This window comes from Tetrao urogallus, assembly GCF_951394365.1.
Source record: "Tetrao urogallus genome assembly, chromosome: 3".
NCBI lineage: Eukaryota > Metazoa > Chordata > Aves > Galliformes > Phasianidae > Tetrao > Tetrao urogallus.
This window is the reverse complement of record NC_136815.1, coordinates 36,374,442-36,393,486: the sequence shown is the minus strand read 5'-3', so window position 1 is coordinate 36,393,486 and position 19,045 is coordinate 36,374,442. Positions and strand designations below refer to the sequence as shown.

At 40.0% G+C, this 19,045-nt stretch overlaps 1 protein-coding gene across 1 annotated transcript in view; it reads right to left on the bottom strand.

The window, feature by feature from the left end:
- Window positions 1–16,272, bottom strand: part of NSMAF (neutral sphingomyelinase activation associated factor) — a gene marked incomplete at both ends in the record, with an annotated part of 36,981 nt that extends 20,709 nt beyond the window's left edge. The window contains 6 exons of the mRNA XM_079533477.1: window positions 1,878–1,928; window positions 4,905–4,941; window positions 5,051–5,118; window positions 5,279–5,357; window positions 5,456–5,545; window positions 16,220–16,272. Of these exons, the coding sequence (XP_079389603.1) occupies window positions 1,878–1,928; window positions 4,905–4,941; window positions 5,051–5,118; window positions 5,279–5,357; window positions 5,456–5,545; window positions 16,220–16,272 (378 nt within the window). The remainder of the gene's footprint in view (window positions 1–1,877; window positions 1,929–4,904; window positions 4,942–5,050; window positions 5,119–5,278; window positions 5,358–5,455; window positions 5,546–16,219) is intronic.
- Window positions 16,273–19,045: the final 2,773 nt, after the last annotated feature.

Here is a 19,045-nt window from a genome sequence, read left to right as displayed (position 1 = left end):
CTAGTTTAACATCACATACACAAGCAAATCGTATAATCATAGGAAGGCTTATATTGGAAGGGACCTTAAAGAACACTTAAAGTTCCAACCTCCTTGCCACTAACAAGCAGCTCTCTGAAGTGTAAGTTCAAAATATTTCTGGTTTTGACTTAAATCTGCTAAAAATGTGTATGGATCAGCTGATAGTAACCCTTACACACGACTCGTCTACAGTGGAGGTGGTTGGGATCCCTTGAAAATCCCTGAGCATAGTATAAAACTGCACTGACAATTCTGTGGGGTTCTGTGATTTCTTAAGTTAGACTTCCAGAACAGTGACCAGTAAGTCTACTTCAAGACATTGATCAATGTGGATATAACTATGAACAACCTAAGAAAAAAATGAAACTCTAGATGACTGTTAGCATAATTTATGCAGTCAGAGCTGAACTGACAGCAATCCAAGAGCAAAGCATGGTTCAGAAAGCAAACTGTGCTAGATTAATGAGAGACAAGAAGTTCTACAGCAATTTGGATAAAAGCCTCAGTAACATTTCACTGACTACACGTTTTTCGTTTAACAGGAGAAACATGGCTCTCATTCCCTAGTGGATGGTCTTCAACGGTCACTTATGGCCTACAGGGTAAAACCTGTGGAAAGCAGTTCTGTGTCTAGCTCTACAGCCTGGAAAGACTTGGTGTTTCGTAATAGATCTCCAAAAATAAACAAATAAATAAACAAAATCAATTGAAGACATGGAAGCAAAATCATACTACCAGATTCTAGCAACCAATGAACCACCTGGAACAGGCAGTGATTCAAGTATACCTAGCAGCAGCAAAGAAATACTCGTAAGTGGCTGAAGGCAAACTAGACTTCTTGTTTTGCCATGAAGAAACATAACTGCACTTTCATGAAGGAAGCTGTAATGGTTAACTATTAGGAATTATTTAAGTATCTTGACTTCAGAAAAACTAAAATGGAGAAGTTTCCAAACAGTTCTTCCAATTATTTTCTTTTTCCCCTGTGTCAATAATGCTACTGATAGTTACGCGATAGTTAATAAATCTTGCACTTGGAAGCAAAACAGAGAATACAAGAGAACAGAAATGAGGTTTTGCATAAGGAATTAGTGACATTAAGTAAATAAGGAAAATAAAAATATAATTAAAAATCATAGTTTAGAAACACCACCAAAACAACCTGAAGTAGTTGTTGAGAATAATTCAGACATCATCTACTAACCGTCTTTCCTGTTCACAGTAGCAACATAAGTTTACTGACTTGATCATTCTTGAAACCTTTTACTTGAAGAAATATGGCAACAAATTTAATTGCCTGCTCACTTCTAAACTGCGGAAAAAGGTTGAGGCAGAAAGAGTGTTTATAAGACTCTGATTTTTCCATTTTGTGTTTGTATCTTCATCTACCTCACATTTCAGCTGAAAACCACTCAATTCTTTACCTTGCAGACTTCAAACTCAAGAATTTGAGTAGAAAGCAACAGAAGCAAGCTCTGGATTCTGATGTGAGCAAACTTAACCTGCAATTTCTTTGAACTGTGACCCATTCAGCTGGAAAACATAAATTAAAACTGAGGAGAAACAGTGCCCACCAAATATGAGTGGACAGTTGTCTGTCTGATTGTTGAGCCCATAGAGCTGCACGCTGAGGCAATTAGCAAGAGACAAGTCTGCAGCACGTATTCCAATAAATATCACATATGCCTTATGGAAAAATTCAGACACTAGTTTTATCTAATATGCACAATTATTTATTTTTTGAAGTTTTATTGTCATATTGCTCCAATTAGAGTTATCTTACTCTTTCATAATAGAGAGCATTGGTCTCTGCAAAATATTAATTTGCTAAGAATAATGAAAAACTGTATACTTACTCTTATTGTTTTATAGGGTGCAATAACATTTCTTTCTTTAATGAGAAAAACCTGAAAGAACAAGAGACTGTTAGGGCTTTTGTCCAAAAACAAACTAATAAACAATCACCCGCCAAAAAAAAAAAAAAACAACAAACCACCACCTCTCCACCCAGCCATCAATAATAAATGTAAGTCCTGATAAATACAAAGCTAAGAACACTGCTTAAGCAACCAAAATACTAGGTTGCAACATCCTGCTTTAGCTACCCTAGATGAACAGCAAAAAAACAATGACCTTTTGTAGCTGCTGTGAAAGGGATGAGTGTTCAGTGCATTTCACAGGCTTACTTTGACAGTTAATTAGTGAGTTTTTATTCCCATCATATGACCTTCAAGAAGCTGTAAGACGGAGAGCAGTAAGCACAGCCACCAGCCTAACCCCATTCAACAGAATATTTCTGCCTGCTTTTTTTCTGGCAGCTTATGCCCCTAGGGTTCTGCTCTGAAGGGAATGTCCCTTCTCACAGAGGGCCTCACTCCATGACTGCTGCACGAGCCTTCTCAAATGAGCTCTTTCTGTGCCAAACATTTTGCTTCCAGTTCCAACAATTATGAATGTCATTTCCTTTCTCACCCTACAGCTTACTTTTGATCAGTTTTGTTTCTTTGATGCTACTCCCAGACCTGGAGAGGATCCTCCACTCAAAAAAAGCCACTAAAACCAACAAAAAAACCATATGAAACCTCTTCCCTTCATAGCCCCTACAGAAAGGCTTAACTGTTGTCACACTGGTTTGTAGATTATCACCTTATCATTTATCATCTGAAAGATGTCAAAGCCAAAAAATGAGTCATGTTTCACTCCGTCTATAGGAAAGACTCAAATCAAATCAAAAGAGCTAAAATCTCAGACCTGGGTAGGATCCTAAATGGGTATGAGCTCCACAAAACACACTAGACTGCATGACCAACTGTTTTCTGCTCCATGCCTTAGATACCTGCCTTCTCCAATGGTCTTCTCAAACACCAGGCATCCACCCACTCCAGACACATGGTTTGCTTAGGCCCAGTGCCTTGGTTTGCTTCCTACAGCAAGCACCAGGCCTGTGGGTCTGCCTCCAGAGGCAAGCAAAAAAGGCAAAAGCAAGTTATATGGTTTGGCCTAGCAAATGAAGGTAAAGAGAGTGGATAGCATCAGCCTGAAATGTTGTAGACCCACAAGCAGGAGAGCTGGCCTTTGCCACAGGGCAACTCACAGCACCGATATGCCAGACGAAATTAAATGGTATGCCCAGTGTGCCTCTGTTAGTGCTACTTTAAATAACAGCTAGCTCCTTTAATCTGATGTTTGCTTTTACAGACCTACATTAGAGCAAAAGAAAGTCAACCCAGTAAAAGCCGCGCGCTTTATGCTTAGCTCTTACTTCTTGTACAATAATTAAAGGCTTTTCTACACTGAGACACTCCAATTCCAAATTACATGGGAAAAGTAGACAGTACACATCAAAATACATACAGAAGCAGAGCAAAAAAGTTGCCATGTTGTATTAGTTACCTATTTTGTAAGGCAGTTCTCCAACACTACCTTGAGAAAAATTACTGAAAAGTAAGTTTATGTAATCCCAAATTATTTCTATTTACTGTATTGTATAGCCACTAGTCTTTAAGTTACTTGTTACACAGAGCAAAGCTTCCTGTCCAGCTATGGATTAGTACTATTTTGAGCCTAAAAAAAAAAAAAAAAAAAAAAAAGCAAGCATGTTCAAGATGATCTGATTATTCAATATGTGCACTTTCCTATAAGACAGAAATTGCACTCAGAAGAAATATTCATAATTAGGTCATAATTTATCATGAATACAACCTGTGAGTACTTCATACCTGACATACTTTCATACAAAAATACAAGCATATGTCATTCCATCAAAACATTTCAGAGCACTTCCCCAGTGACAGGAGGATGGCTGACACTCCACACAGTGGGGCTAACAATGTTCGCTATTCTAAAAGCTAATTTTTTTTTTCCTTTGTAATGTTTCTATACTCACCTGTTCTGCAGAATATATATGAATATTGTATGATAGAGGAACGGGTAATAAAAAAGGCAATGACATTATAGACAATACTTCAGATTTTTTTTTTTTCCCCTTTACCACCTGGAAGTTTACACAGAATAATCAGAAATGCCTTAAAAAGAATAAAACCATTGAATACATAAAAAAAACCATGAATACAATGAGTCTTAACTACACAGAACTCTGAGAAGTAGTTTCAAGATGAAATTAAGTGTACTGATTACTTTAACACAGGCCATGAACTTTTCTAGTGCAAATTAAATCACATGCTTGAATCCCTTTTTGACTGCCACAGTACTGGACTGAGCAAGGCTACTAAATTCAGCTCTCTTTAAAAAGAAATTTTACAAATTTGCTACAAAGTTTAAGAAAGTATTTCCCACCTCATTTCAGTTATTTCCTGAAATGAAAACATGAACTTTTTTTGAAGCACGGGAACACTTACCAGCTCCAATTAATCAAAGTTTGAAGTACAGTACATTGGTCTTTAGTAAATACAAACAAGTTCAAGTAGATCATAACCCACAGCTGAAACCTGAATCCATGATTCAGAATAGCTACTGAAAATGATTTGGTGGACAGTTTACGAAAACATAGTCTACTGAACTTTAAGAATTCAGATGGCTTTGTTATTACCAATACATGCTACAGAAGGAAGAAAAGGATATACAACTGCAGCAAAACCAAAACAAAGATGATGAATAACCAGATAAGTCTACTCTCTTTTATTCAATTTTAAGATTGTCTTAAGTTCTACTGTAACATGTACAGCGCAGCAAATTCCCTTTAATCAAAGTCCCATTAATAGAGCCACTAATAGTTTAAAGTTTCCAGCATCAAAAGCTTCATGTTAATGCTAAGTTTTGCTTCCAGAAACTCCTCATCCTAGAATTCCAGCTCTGAGAAACACCATTAAGGAACATAACCTCTCACATTTATACAATGAAAATCCATTATACGCAGCTCTTACCTGATTACACACAACAGAAATCCCTCCAGATATCTCCCTAGAATGTAAGTAAGATACTTAGAGATGGACATTTCAGCTTTAAAAAAAAAAAAAAAAAAAAAAAAAAAAAGTCAAATGCATATATACAGTAAATCAAATTCACATACCGTAAGAATGGATTTTTTGCTTCATTGTCTTCTGGTGCTTTTATACTAATGCAGTCTCTCAACGGTATCTGTGGCAAGTTACAAAAACATACACAGATGTGTGCTCCTTAAAAGCAATCTCACTTTCCCAAGAAGGTGCAGTTACAGAATCACCAAGGTTGGAAAATACCTACAAGATCATCCAGTCCAACCATCCACCTAAACATACACCACTGTTGCACTGCTTACCTTGATAATGGGTTGCAGATTCTCATCAGATTCAAAAATGATTGACTTTGAGCAAATTTTTAGGGAACCTCTTATTTTCCTAAAGGAAACAATAAATAAAGAAGTAGTTATGTATACCTTGCAGATAGGTTAGACTAGAATAACTCCTGTAAATGAGGGAATGCAAAACTTCTGTACCTTTCATCTCTGCAACCTTTATTTATGATATGACTAGCTCTGTGTTGTTCGAAGTAATATTCTTCCAGGTTAAGCAGCAGCAGTGAAAACCTACAAATAAACAAACTCAAATTATTCCTTCAAAACCAAAACACCACAGAATAGTTAATATTCTTAACAAAAACATTGGGAAATGTTCACTGTTACTGGTGCCCTGCTCCTCCCTCAATCCCTAAGAATGAATAAATTTATTTTTTTAAAGAACAAATCTATGTGGAAATTTTGCGTGCATGTGATGATGACTGTCTGATGCTCCTCCTAAACATGTAAAGTTTGATATTTCAGGCTGTTCATGCCTCAGGTGTGAACTAGCCTAGAACAGTCAATCTTTTAAAATAATAATTAATTTAACCCACACGAGTATAAGCCAGCTAAAATCCACAATGACATGAGAGGTGGAACAGGAATTAACAGCAAGGAACACAGAAGTTAAAATCTTTCTGAAGGAAAGCCAAGTGACACTGGTTTAAAATGTTAAGTGAAAACCACATGCATGATTTTTAGAACACGGCTGCATCATTCTACAGATACACTCTGGTGAAGTATAACCTTCCTCTCCAACCACTTTTCTGCACTTTCATTGCACCAATACTTGCTCAAATGCACAGAAAGCCTGCTTATGGACTAATAAACAAACCTCAACTAAAAAAACAATAAAAATAGTCTGATGTATTTCATTGTAGGACCACTGTCACGACAATACTCTCACAAGATAAATGCAAATAGGCTAGCTTTGATATAACACAAACCTACATCCTCAAACAGCTTAAATAACTGCTACAAGCACTTAAAGATTTACTAGCAGAAGTAGTTCAAGTTCTTTACAGAGAGAGTGGTGAGGTGCTGGAACAGGCTGCCCAGAGAGGCTGTGGATGCCCCGTCCCTGGAGGTGTTGAAGGCCAGGTTGGATGGGGCCCTGGGCAGCCTGGTCTGGTATTAAATGGGGAGGTTGGTCACCCTGCCTGTGGCAGGGGGGTTGGAGATTCATGATCCTTGAGGTCTCTTCCAACTCTGGCCATTCTGTGATAGCATGGTGAATTTATGCTCACCTATGAGTTTCAGTGGTAGGGAATAACTGAGTATTGGCACAACAGGAATGGAAATATTTTACATCCTTCAGTCATAGGAACAACTGCTGTTTGTGCATGGGTCTGCCCTGACAGGCAGAAGTACTTACCATTAGTCACATCCACGCTTTGAGCTAAGCTCTGTAATGCATTCATGATGTGTTTTACAAGAAATGCTTGTGACACTGCTAATAAGTGCCAAGCATCCCCAGAGCAGTATTTCACATTTAAATAGCAAGCATTAAGTGCGTCAAGAGTTCACAAAGTGAACTCGAACCAGTCTGCTTGTTAAGTAAGCATATTATATACTAGAAAAAAATAGCACTATCCGCAAATTCATTTTGTTTACATAAGTTTTGTGTCATGACTGCATTACACCAAACAGAACATCACAAAAGTTTGCTTTAACTACAAGTAGCAATGAATCTACATGTTCAAAACTGCTTCTCTTCTTAATAGCCCATGTCCAAGACATTCTTCTAATTCTCTGTTGCTTTTTCAAGAAGTCGAGCATGTTACCAACACCCATCCACTCCTGAAAACAAGCATTTTATGATGCCATTAAGAAAACATAAAAGTTACAACGGTATACGTCATGTCAGCCTATCCCACAGTTGCTGGTGCTGTATGGTTCTTGAATGCCTTCAGTTTCCAATGGAGTTTCAGGGACTTTGCCTTCACACGTAGTTTCTCAGAAGACATAATACCAGTTGCTTTCTGTTTTTTATAGCTTATTTTTCAAACTTACTGCAACCTATGAAAGCACATCCTGTCAGAAATTGTAGAATGGCCAGGGTTGGAAGGGACCTCAAGGATCATGAAGCTCCAACCCCCTGCCACATGCAGGGCCACCAACCTCCACATTTAATACCAGACCAGGCTGCCCAGGGCCCATCCAACCTGGCTTTCAACACCTCCAGGGACGGGGCATCCACAACCTCTCTGGGCAGCCTGTTCCAGCACCTCACCACTCTCACAGTAAAAAAACTTCCCCTTCATGTCTAACCTAAATCTTCCCTCCTTCAACGTAAAACCATTTGCCCTTTGTCCTGCTATTATCTACCCTTTCAAAGAGTTGTCAACAGGTGTAAACTGAATTTCCAGGCTTCAGAGGCTTTATTTTGATCATCTCAGGAAACAAAACAGAGGTTCCAGCTCCACATTTTGAAGGGAAAAAACCCTTCACCAGAAGCATTCTACACATTAAAAGGTTAGATGAGTATGAAACTGTAGCAGATTCCACAGTGCTACCATTAAATCTCATTTTTCAACATCACCCAAATCACTTGGGACAAGCTTAAAAGGCCTGGGCTTTTGCAAATACTGATACAGCAAGTGCTATCACACTTTTATTCAAAGCTTTTTATTAAAGTTATGTCAGAATGTATTTTTCTTTCTGATATATATATGTGCCTATGCACTTTGCTTAGTATCCACAAGGCAAAGTTATTAAATTTTTAAGAAGTTGAACACCTTTCATTTGTTTGAAAAATATTCCACTCCTTCATCTGGGAACTGACTATGGACATAGGAAATAATCAGCTTCAGACCAATGATGTTAGCAGTCCAAAAATCATCTTCTAAGACACCTGGGGGTAAGGCGTGTTCCAAAGAATTAGTTTCCAAAGTGCTCTATTTTTTTCCTTAGCCTTCATCTATTCTTTGGATAAGTTCCACACATTTATATGGTCTTTCATAATTCACCTATTGTCAACACAATTATTAGACATGCCTTTTAAGGTTTTAACAAACGCAGAGATCCTCCATATATCCAAGACAAGCCATGTTTCTACATCGAAACATCAGCTACATTATTTGCAGTGACCCCAACACATTTACATAAGCCAAGAGTTTTCTTCGAAATATTTCAGGATGATCCTTCCCTACCTAGAAAGTGTTCCGTCTTCATACTCAACAGCTTTTGCATCAATTCACCCTCCCAAAGCCAGAATCATGGGCCCAATGGGAAGGACCTGGGGTGTACTTGCCCTCGCATTACCCTCACTGCCACTGCCTCAGATGTTTTTGTGAAGCAGTAATGCCCAAGGCAGGCTCAAAAACTCAAGATAAACACAGCCATTATGAAGAGTTCAACTAGGTACTGTAGAAAACCAAGTTTTTTCTTCCTTTAAAATACACTATTTACCCTCAGCATCCAGTTTACCATTTTAGTCTTAGCCTCTTTACATCTCTTCAATACCACTAAACACTATTCATTTCTACAAATAAAGCTTTGCAGGACACCATCAGCCTCCTGCACTGCAACCTTTGTTCTCAACTAGGCTGTCTTAGGAAGAGCACATTTTCCCCACATTTTGTCTTTCTCTTCACCATTCACAAAAACTTCCATCTGGTTCTGCAGCCTCTTCCAAGCATCCACACAAGTGGTACAGAGGAAAATGTGGGAATCGCACAGGGATATTTCCTGCCAGCTTTGTTCAAGCGATTGTTGATATTCCAGAAGACGGCAAAAGGAAAAAAATACCCTGCTCCTCACAATCCATTAAAGGCCCAAGATGTGTAGCACGCTTCTTGCTGTTCTCCCATTCAAGTCCCTTTACCCAAACTGCATTTTCCTTTAATATTTTCAGGCTACCAAGTCATTTCTGTAGACTGACAATCCAGACATCAAGTCTCTGAACACACAATCATCCCTTTTTAATCTAAGGCTCCAGTTACAATCAAGATGAACATATGTCTCCAAAAATTCTGTCGTAACAACTGCACCCTTCAGAAATTCCACTTCTCTCAGCCATACAGTATTCCTCAAATGATTTCACTGTTTCTTCACCAGGACAAAAATAATATATTACTTAAGACACTGTAAGCAAAGATGACATACAATTTCTCCTTGAGTCTAACTGCACGCCTGTATAGATCAAGCTCTATTTCACTCGCTTCCAAGATATTACCAGCATGCTCCAATTCCCTGGAGCTTTCTGGGTTTCCTTCTCCTTTTGCTGTCTTTCAATGATTGTCCTTCAGTAGTAGTTCCTCCTCTCACTTCTATTTCAGTGAATATATGTTTAAGTTTTATTTATGATACCAAAATCTTCATATACTTGTATTTCAACTGATTGTGACTGGCTTACAAATTTAGACCAGTTTAAGTTACCGCTTATAATGAACCCCGAAATTACGAAGCATGATCTGTGGAATAACCTGCAATTTTTCCAATTCTTACCAGTCCTTCTAGCTTAGGTATTTATATTTCATTTGTCTATTTTAGTGATCTATGGAGCTCTCAAAAAAAAAAAAAAAAAAAAAAAAAAAAAGAGAAATTGGTTTCATCAAATGTTATTACAGAACACCCAGAGCTTCATCAAATTGATTTTTTCCATGTAAAAAAATAAAAAGTATAGCCACTAATACTATTTGTATCAATAGGGTCTCTCGTGAGGGCCATCACCACATAGGACGTTATTTCAGGATTGTCAAGAGGTTTAACAAGTATTTACAGGTAGCAAGGGAACACAATACCCTCTGGTATGCTGCATCTGTAGGTAAACAGTGTTGTGAAGGCCTGAACAAATAGGAAATCTAGGAATAGGAACAAATAGGAAACCCAGAAATAGCAACGGAGATCTTTAGCATGCAGCAAAGCAGATGGAGTTCAGATGAACCAGCAGTGTGATTATCTTCCAAAGAACTAAAGAAGGTTTTCTAAAGATGTTTGTGGTATCAAGATACTGACATGCAAAATTTATGTGCTATCAGCTGTCACATGGTCCTATGACAAGAATTGTATGCATGTTTGGTATACATCTAGAATGGTAAGTTGATTCTTCTGTGCACAACAAGGGGAGAGAGCAGGAAAAGGGAAATCAAAACCAAGCAGTAGGAAGAGAATGATACCCAGCATGCAAACAGCATAGAAGTGGAGAACTCGTACTCCTTTTGGCCTTAAACCACTGAGCAGCTGTGCTATTCCCTGTGGTGTGCAAATTCATGAGTTGTCATGCTGCCCTGGCAGAACAGCCTAGCACACAAAGCCAGTACCAAGCTGTGTGACACCAGGCAAGACTCCCAGCCTACCCACGATTTTCCTCAAGTCTGACCCTAAAACACCAACAATACCCAACCTCAGCCATCCCTCAAGGCAAACATGTAAACAAGGTGTTCCAGTGAGAAGTAATGGTCAACTTCAATAATGCAAGTGACTTGACACTTCCCCCAGGAAAAACCAAAACCAAAATCTATTCACAGCAATATCTGCTCCAAAAAAATATACCAAACCAAACCACAACAAAGAAATTCAACTACAGACTGTAATTATCAACTGGGAAATGCACAACACCACTATCACACCTAAGATGATTTTTTTTTTTCTTTTCTTTTACTATCTGGAAAATAGAGTTCTTGTTTTAATACAAGCACTTGTGTTTTTTAATTTAAAAAAAAAAAAAAAAAAAAAAAAAAAAGATCTTCTATCCATGGCTGCTGCTCTCAAACCTTGTTTTCCTATAATGCAGTATTAGTTGTCTATCTAAAGCCACTGTTTCATGCAAACAAAAGGATCAAGTTTGAGGTATTTGCCTTAGCACCAGCAAGAGGTTCATTTTAACCCACTTGCAAAATGTATAGCTCAACTATTACTTGAAACTTCCTACTTACAAAAGATTTCATTAGCATTTATTACAGATATTCCCTCTCTAAGAAGACGTGTTCTCTTGAGAAGCAACCTGGAAAGTATCTGTTGGTGTCAAAACCTTTGAAATCAAGCAATAAAACTCACAGTTTAGCATACTGTAAGTTATATTCATGCTTGCTTCATAATGCAGACATATTTCACAGGCTTACGTTCACATCCTTTGTGGTCACCACGCTATTTAATTGCTTGCAACGCACTGATACAGTCATTAAGTCACAGGCATTTCTTCAGAATCACAGGGTTGGAAGGGACCTCAAGGATCATGAAGCTCCAACCCCCTGCCACATGCAGGGTCACCAACCTCCACATTTAATACCAGACCAGGCTGCCCAGGGCCCCATCCAATCTGGCCTTAAACACCTCCAGGGACGGGGCATCCACAACCTCTCTGGGCAGCCTGTTCCAGCACCTCACCTCTCTCTCTGATGGGTTAGTTTACTATTCCTTCTTCATACACTGAACTTGACATATTAAAATGCCTTTAAGAATGAATATATTAATTTGAAAATGATGGAAATTGACAAAGAAAATTTTCAAAGGATGTTCAAACGTCATTAAAATATCTCTATGGAGTGAGAGTTTCAAAGATGCTCACGCCTTGTATTTTAGCTTCTTAACAGTCTTGTCTCTATCCTCAAACTGCTGCCAGTAGAAAGTAAGATTGCAAGGAACTTCTAAAAAAAAAAAAAAAAAAAAAAAAGTTACATGCATAAAGCATTGGATCACTTCAAAATCTGAAGAACAAAAGCTTTAATAGCTCCACTGGTCCAACCCAGCCTGCCAACTTCCTCCACCCCACAGCCTGCTTAAAACAGTTGGAGATAACTCAATACCAACTGAAGAAGACATCAGATTAGGAAAGTATACATGCTTCCACTGAGAGCTGAGGAATTTCCCCGAGACGGTTTGCTCAGCTTGAATAACTTGAATGAGTTGATGGAAGGGAACAACAAGGACAAGAGACCAGGCAGTGTTGAAGGAGTCGTGACAAGAAGAATGCGGCCAGAGATGAAACCTTTTTACTTGGGAGGCAACTCTGCGGTCAGAGACAGAGAAAGCAGCAGTTCCACTTTCCAGGATGGAATCAATCAGTAATCTTGATCTTTAACAGTGGGTGGAAGGACATTTAAGCTGCTACGTCTCAGACCAACAACAGTCAGGACAGACTAGAAGAAGGAACTTTAGTAAAGGCCATAACAGCTTTTGCATCAGAGCATCTTGATAACAACCCACATCCACTGGCATTAGTCCACTAAACTTTGTGGAGTAAACAGATACTCTTTTAATTGCTTGAGCAAAGGAAGTACCCATGCTTACATGTAAATTAAAACACGCCAATATAACTTGAAGACATTTTCACATTCCTGTTCTTGTTTTGTCCCAGAAAAATGGCATTAAGGAAACCTGAAAGATCCGGATAGAAGCCATGCAGAAATATCTTCAGGAAAAAAAATAAAAACAAACAAACAAAAAAAACATTACAAAACAAAGCACAAGCACTTTGCCAAGCAAAACAAATGTTAATCTAGTTAATCTACATAACTACTAGTGAAGGGCAGGTGAGGTTGGTAAATAAAGCAGCGAAGAATTCTGGCTTTCGGTTTATTTTTGACATATAATTGCCACTCAGAAAAGGGCTGAGGGATACGAGCCAAGAGCACACCCAAGACACATCAAAGAACTAGGCACCATGCTAAGTACCAGGAAAACACTTGCAAAATTTGACTTCACATGATGTCATCTCCTAAGCATAAGTTTTGGGTACCAAAATTACACCCAAACATTCCTGGCATTGTTCAAAGTACGCAGCACTGAAAACAAATGTAGAATTCTTGTACCAACTTCAACTTGAGGTATGCAAGCCCTGCCAAGACGCTATGAAGCATCCCCCAGAAGAGAGTGTTCTTTATCAGATTTGAGTATTTTACTGCTGTTTTGCTTAATGTGCATGTCCTTCTGTACTTCAGTTCTTAAAGAACTGAGCTCCAACTGAGACTGTCCAAGGGGGGGAACCAACCCAACAACAGCAAAAACAGATCAACAAACCCACAATTTATTTTATGTACCAATGTCACCTACCAACTGAAGGATCAAATCTGTTGTAAGTGGATACAGGAATGAGCATGCAAGGACACATCTCAGCAAAATTCCATTTGTGCCACCCAGAAGAGAAACTAGCCTGCTGATCCTGCTTTAATTTCTTAACTGTGACTGCACTGTTTCATTGTTCCCATTTCCATCACTTCATTGCACATGCTGGAAAACCACTGGGGCACAACACCTTCAGGTGTCTGACTGGACACACCTTGGGCAATCACTTGACCAGGAAGCACAGTCCTGATAATGGAAGTACACTGCCAGGGTCAGAGCAGGTCACCTACTTTTGTGGCAGCCTGGGGCTACAAAACTAGTTCTAACAGCAAACCTCCTCTTAAGAGCAGAGCATCTGTAGGCCAACTATAGGACTCGCTGATGTTTGTATAAAAGCCTCCATTATGAATATTTTGTCCCAAGAGGGCAAGATAAAGATTTAAACCACCAAGCAACCATCACACAGATGAACCAGCAATACTGCCAATACATCATCTTGATGTGATGCTAGCAGCAGAACAGATAAATTCTGGCAACAGAAAACCAAGCAGGCAAACCAGCAGGTCTATTTATAAAAGACCTGTGTAGCAAGTGTTAGAAACACCTGTGGGCAGCTGAACCAAGAACTCAAGAGATAAAGAAAGCAACAACTTTAGCAAAACATCACTTAATTTCAATTTTAACTAAGATTAATTGGGGAAAAAAAATTATATATATTCCTACTCACGAATGCTGAATATTTTTAATGGTTGCACCAGGTAGGCACACATATCATTAAAAAGAGACACAATATCTCATCTTTTATTAAACTCTGAACACCTAGGAAAAGTGAAAAAATGTCTTCTAATACAGGTATGTTTGAAGGGGAAATCGCTGCCAAAATTAACTAAATAGGTGAATTGGTTTATTTAAAGGAAAACTCCCTCTCTGTCCTCAGCATACAAACAAGGCATTTTAGAATTACCTTGTTTTGTCCTAGAAAATAACATATCAGAAAGTAGGCTTATGTAATCAGATATTAATTCAGTCCAACTAATTAGTTCAATGTTTTTTTTCTTACCACTTAGAACTGGTCTTTCTTCCTTCCTTCCTCCCTCCCTCCCTCCCCCAAAGCAAAATCTATGTAAGATGATTGACTTTTTACTCACTGTTTCACAGTACTCTTAACCAGAACTTCCACAGCTCACACATTTGTACACTGCTTTATACAAATAAACAAACAATAAAACCATGTGTGAAACACCATTACCACAAAGTTTCAAGTCCTAGTCAACTCACTATGAAATAGCTACAATGAGGTTACTTCAGTCAGGAGAAGCTCTGGGGCAGGATCCAGTGTCCCTGCAACAAGTACCCAGCAAGGCTAAAAGAGAAGATTTCAGTGCAACTCCTTCAAGAGAGAGAAGTAAACAACTTCTCTGTGCTGCTTTAAGGCAAGACTACCACAAAAGAAGAAAATGCAGGATTATATGTTACTCATTTGGTATTTCAGAGCCAAAAGCTCTTAAGGGTGCTTTAGAAACGTTTCTAAGCTTTTTTTTTTCTTTTTCTTTTTTAAAACATGTACAAGATGAGAAACAGGAAAAAGCAGCTGACATGAAGTACAAAATATTTTACACGTTAGGCCACAGGGAGAAGCAGAGAAACCAATTAGCAAATACAGAGGTGGAGAAAACTGCAGGTGTCAACAATAACAAAACTCATCTTCCACAATATCCTCAAACTGCAAATTCAAATAAGACAGAACATCCTCAAATGCTTCCAAGGAACTTTCTATAACTGAAAATCAGTAACACTGACAAACATGGTTAAGTTGGTATCACTTTCAGAGCTTTTAGGTGAAACTTAAATTCCACCTGGGTCTTTGGAACACGTGTGGTGAGTTATGGGCATTTCTCAGCTTCTGAGAAGGGGAGACCAGTTACAGTAAGCCCCGAGCAGAGCTAACAGTCATGGTTCTAGCATTTCCTACACTTAAGATGTTTGACTTCAAAACTAAAAATCCTTCTCCTCCTCCATGGGAAGTTTATCCTTTCCCCCTCGAAAGGGGGGACTTAACTAAACATAACTGAAACCATAACAGCCACAAAGGCAGCCAGGAAAAGATACTCAAGAAAGCAAAACAGAACGTGTTTGGATTACGTCAACACTCCAAAAGCTGTAGTAGCATCACCACTCAACAGCAACGAATCAGAATTTATAGGATAAAGTGAGCCAAACTCATTCAGCCATGTGATTTGCTCCTAAACAACAAACAGCAGACATGTGCACAGCAACACGCCCAGGTGGGACCTGCCTCCCATAGTGTGGGCCACAACTGTGGAGCACTTGAGCCCAGTTCTTATTTAGTACAGATCTCCTTGGTGGCAATACAAAGATCAGAAGTAACTTTGCAGCTTTCTGACAAGCCAGATGTAGGTAAGGCACATAAAAGAAACTGTGTCACTGGCTAAAAATAAGAGAGCACATTCAGGACTTACAAGGCACGTGTGGTACGGCCTGCTCACAGGTTCAGTTAGGCACACAGCACAGCAGCCAGACAGGAGGAAAAGCAGCTGCATTTAGTGCTCTGAGGAGCTGCCAGGGAGCCCATAATGCGAAGGCTGGCAACACGCTGAACAGCATGTTCGGGAAAAGCGTGAACAGCATTTACAGAGCAGCAGGGCTGTACCTCCACGCCACGAACACAACAGAAAAGAGGAGCTTATACGCAACTCTATTTTCCCAGCTTTACCCTTGCAGCCTTTTCAGCCTTAAGCCGGGGCAATCGATGACAGCAGCAGTAACAAGGCAGGCACTGCAGCAGCCCCCCTTTCTACGCAGCGCTCCGCCGGGACCTCCCGCAGAGCCCGCGCTCCCCGGGCAGGGTGAGCCCGCTCCACCGCCGAGGCCGAGCCGAGAGGGCCGGACGCTCACCTCTCCTTGGAGTACAGCTCCCGCTCCTGCTGCCGCTTGCGGATGAAGGCCATGGAGCCCCCCGGCCTCGGTGCGGCCGCAGCACGCCAGGCCGGGTCGGGCCTGGCCGCGCCTCAGGGAGGCGGGGAGAGCAGCGCGGCCCGCAGGAACCAACCGGTCTGGCGGGCCTGGCTGGGGACGCCCGCTCCGCTTATACGGGCAGAGAGGCGGGGAAGGGGAAGGAAGGCTGCCGGCACCGGACTCTGCGCCCTCGCCCGGGCTGCGGCGGCGGTGCGGCCGCTCGGGGCCTCCTCCGGGTTTTCCGTGGGGCAGCGCTCACATGGCTGCCTGCCTTCCTCCTTCTTCTTCCTCAGAACTAACGCCGCGTTGTTTCTGTCATTGCGGATACGGAGGTGCCACCCCTGAGCCCAGAGCCGTGAGGGCGGCTGCGGAAATACGAGAGCAGGGTGACGGCATCCCTGCTGCCTCCGTGGCGGTGGAAAGCCTGGGCCGAAATTTGCTCTTAAGTGCAGGGAAGCAGCCTGGTTCTCCTATCCACCGTCTACATCCAGTGCTCTTCCTCGGCAGTGGGCACGGAGTGGGAAATAGCCGGTTGAGTGCCTCATTCGTCGTTCTGTAGGGCTGACTGAAAGCTTTGGTACTCAGAGCCATTGTTAGGTGCAGCTCCAGCAGCTGCAGTGGTTTTGGAAAGCTTTGTGGAAGTTTCTATTGCAGGCCTTCTCAATTGCATGTGCTCATGTTATGTACTCTTTATTTTGTATCAAAAGAGCTTTCTTACTTGCATTTAAATAAATCATTGTAAATATAATGCCATTGATGTGAGATTCCTTTTGCCCATGGTGTGACAGATGCTGTGTAGATTGGACATCGTGCAGTCACAGAATGGCTCCGGTTGGAAGGGACCTTAAAGCCCATCCAGACCAATCTCCCTGCCAAGAATGGGGCTGCCCCCCACCAGTTCAGCTGCCCAGGGCCCATCCGACCTGGCCTTGAGTGCCTCCATGGATGGGGCACCACAACCCTCTGAGCAGCTATGCCTGGGCGGACTGCCCTCTGAGAAAAGTATTTCTACCTAACATCGAACCCAAATCTCTCCTTTTAGCTTAAAGCCGATCCTCCTTGTCCTATCACTATAAGTTTATAAACTCTTTTTAATCACTGGAAAGCAGTGATGAGGTCTCCTTGAAGCTGAACAAGCCCATCTCCCTCATCCTTTGTAGGAGAGGTGATCCAGCCCACTAATCATGTTTGTGGCCCTCCTCTGGGCCTACTCCAGCATCTCCACATCCTTCTGCCAGATGTTCAAAACCTAGAAGACCTCCGTGGAGGAGAGGTAAATAAAATTCTGAGTGCTTTAGTTCATGCAACTGCCACTGTACCTGAGCAATGTATATAATGCATGTACTGACAGCCCCCTGTGAGATGGGAAAATACTATTTGCATTTTTGTTGAGTAAAAGAAAATTGAGTTGCAGAGGGGATGTGATTTTTCACAGAGGAATAAAAAGAATTATAGGCTCGTAGGCCCCAAGAGTTTAATCTAATCTCTGCACTGAGGCGGATTCTAATATACGTTGATCCGCATTCTTCAAACATCTTCAATTTGTGCACTCATAAACATAAATATGAGAACTGTTGCATACGCTGAGATTAGGTTTGCTTTGCTCATTTGTTTTTCAGGGACTTCTCTGGAGTAGTTCACAGAATCTAAGGAGGCTGTGGATCACGTTTTCAAAAGTGGCATCACTCACAAAGAATTGTTTGACTAATTGATTTATAAAAACGTCTGTTTGAAGGAATGCTGCAACACTTGTGTGTAGATTGCACTAATGCTTACCTGAATGAAAATGTATTTCCTGTATCCAACTTCAATTTTCTTGCTGCATTCCTTTTCATACTTCCAATGAAAATGAATAATATATAAAATGAATAATATATTTTAATTTTTTTATATATATATTCACATATTTTTTTAAAAATTGTGTCTGTTAATATATGTGCATATTCATTTATACAAGCTTTTGTGTGTGGTTATGTACACTATCTTTTCATAGACAAAATAGTGTTGCTCATGTTCGTAATAGACTGCATTAATTAAATGACTTACTGTTTTTCTCTAGCTTCTTTCCAGTATGACTTTTGCATTTACCTTCAGGTATAACACCTCTTTCAGCAGTCCAGCTGAGACATCAACAGCAACTAGAGTGTAGGAATTACGTTATTACATTATTAGATGTAAGAGCAAATTCTATCAGTAAATCCTAGAAATAATTTGCTTCTGTGATTGCTTCTGTGACAAAAGCCTTACTTGTGCTGAGAACTTTTTCTGATATATTGCCACCTAGTTCCCTCATTTTTAGACTATCCATTTATATTCTCAGGTGTAACACTTTCCTTAGCCCTGATGATTTAATCCTGCTAACTTTTAGATACTTATCCATGTTACAGAACTGATTTTGAGCTCTAACTTTGTCTTACAGTTCCCAAGTTGGTGAAAAGCTTTTTTTTTTTTTTTTTTTTTTTTTTTACATATCTATGTTCTGTTATATCTTGCAGATCATTAAAGGGATGATTGAGTGGAGCAGAAATGACAATATATCCTTATGGGATCTTGCTGAAAATGTTCTCCAGCTTTGTTTTTTGCAAGTAGCATGCCTTTTGGTTTTGATTTCATGAAAACTGTATTTCATTAAAATTGTATTTACTTTGCTTTTTGTTTTAATAAAACTGTCATGGGACAGTCTCTGACTTATTCTAAATTCAAGATCTATGACACCTTTTTTCTACTGACTCGGGGAAATTGATAAAAAAGGGCATAAGATTAGTG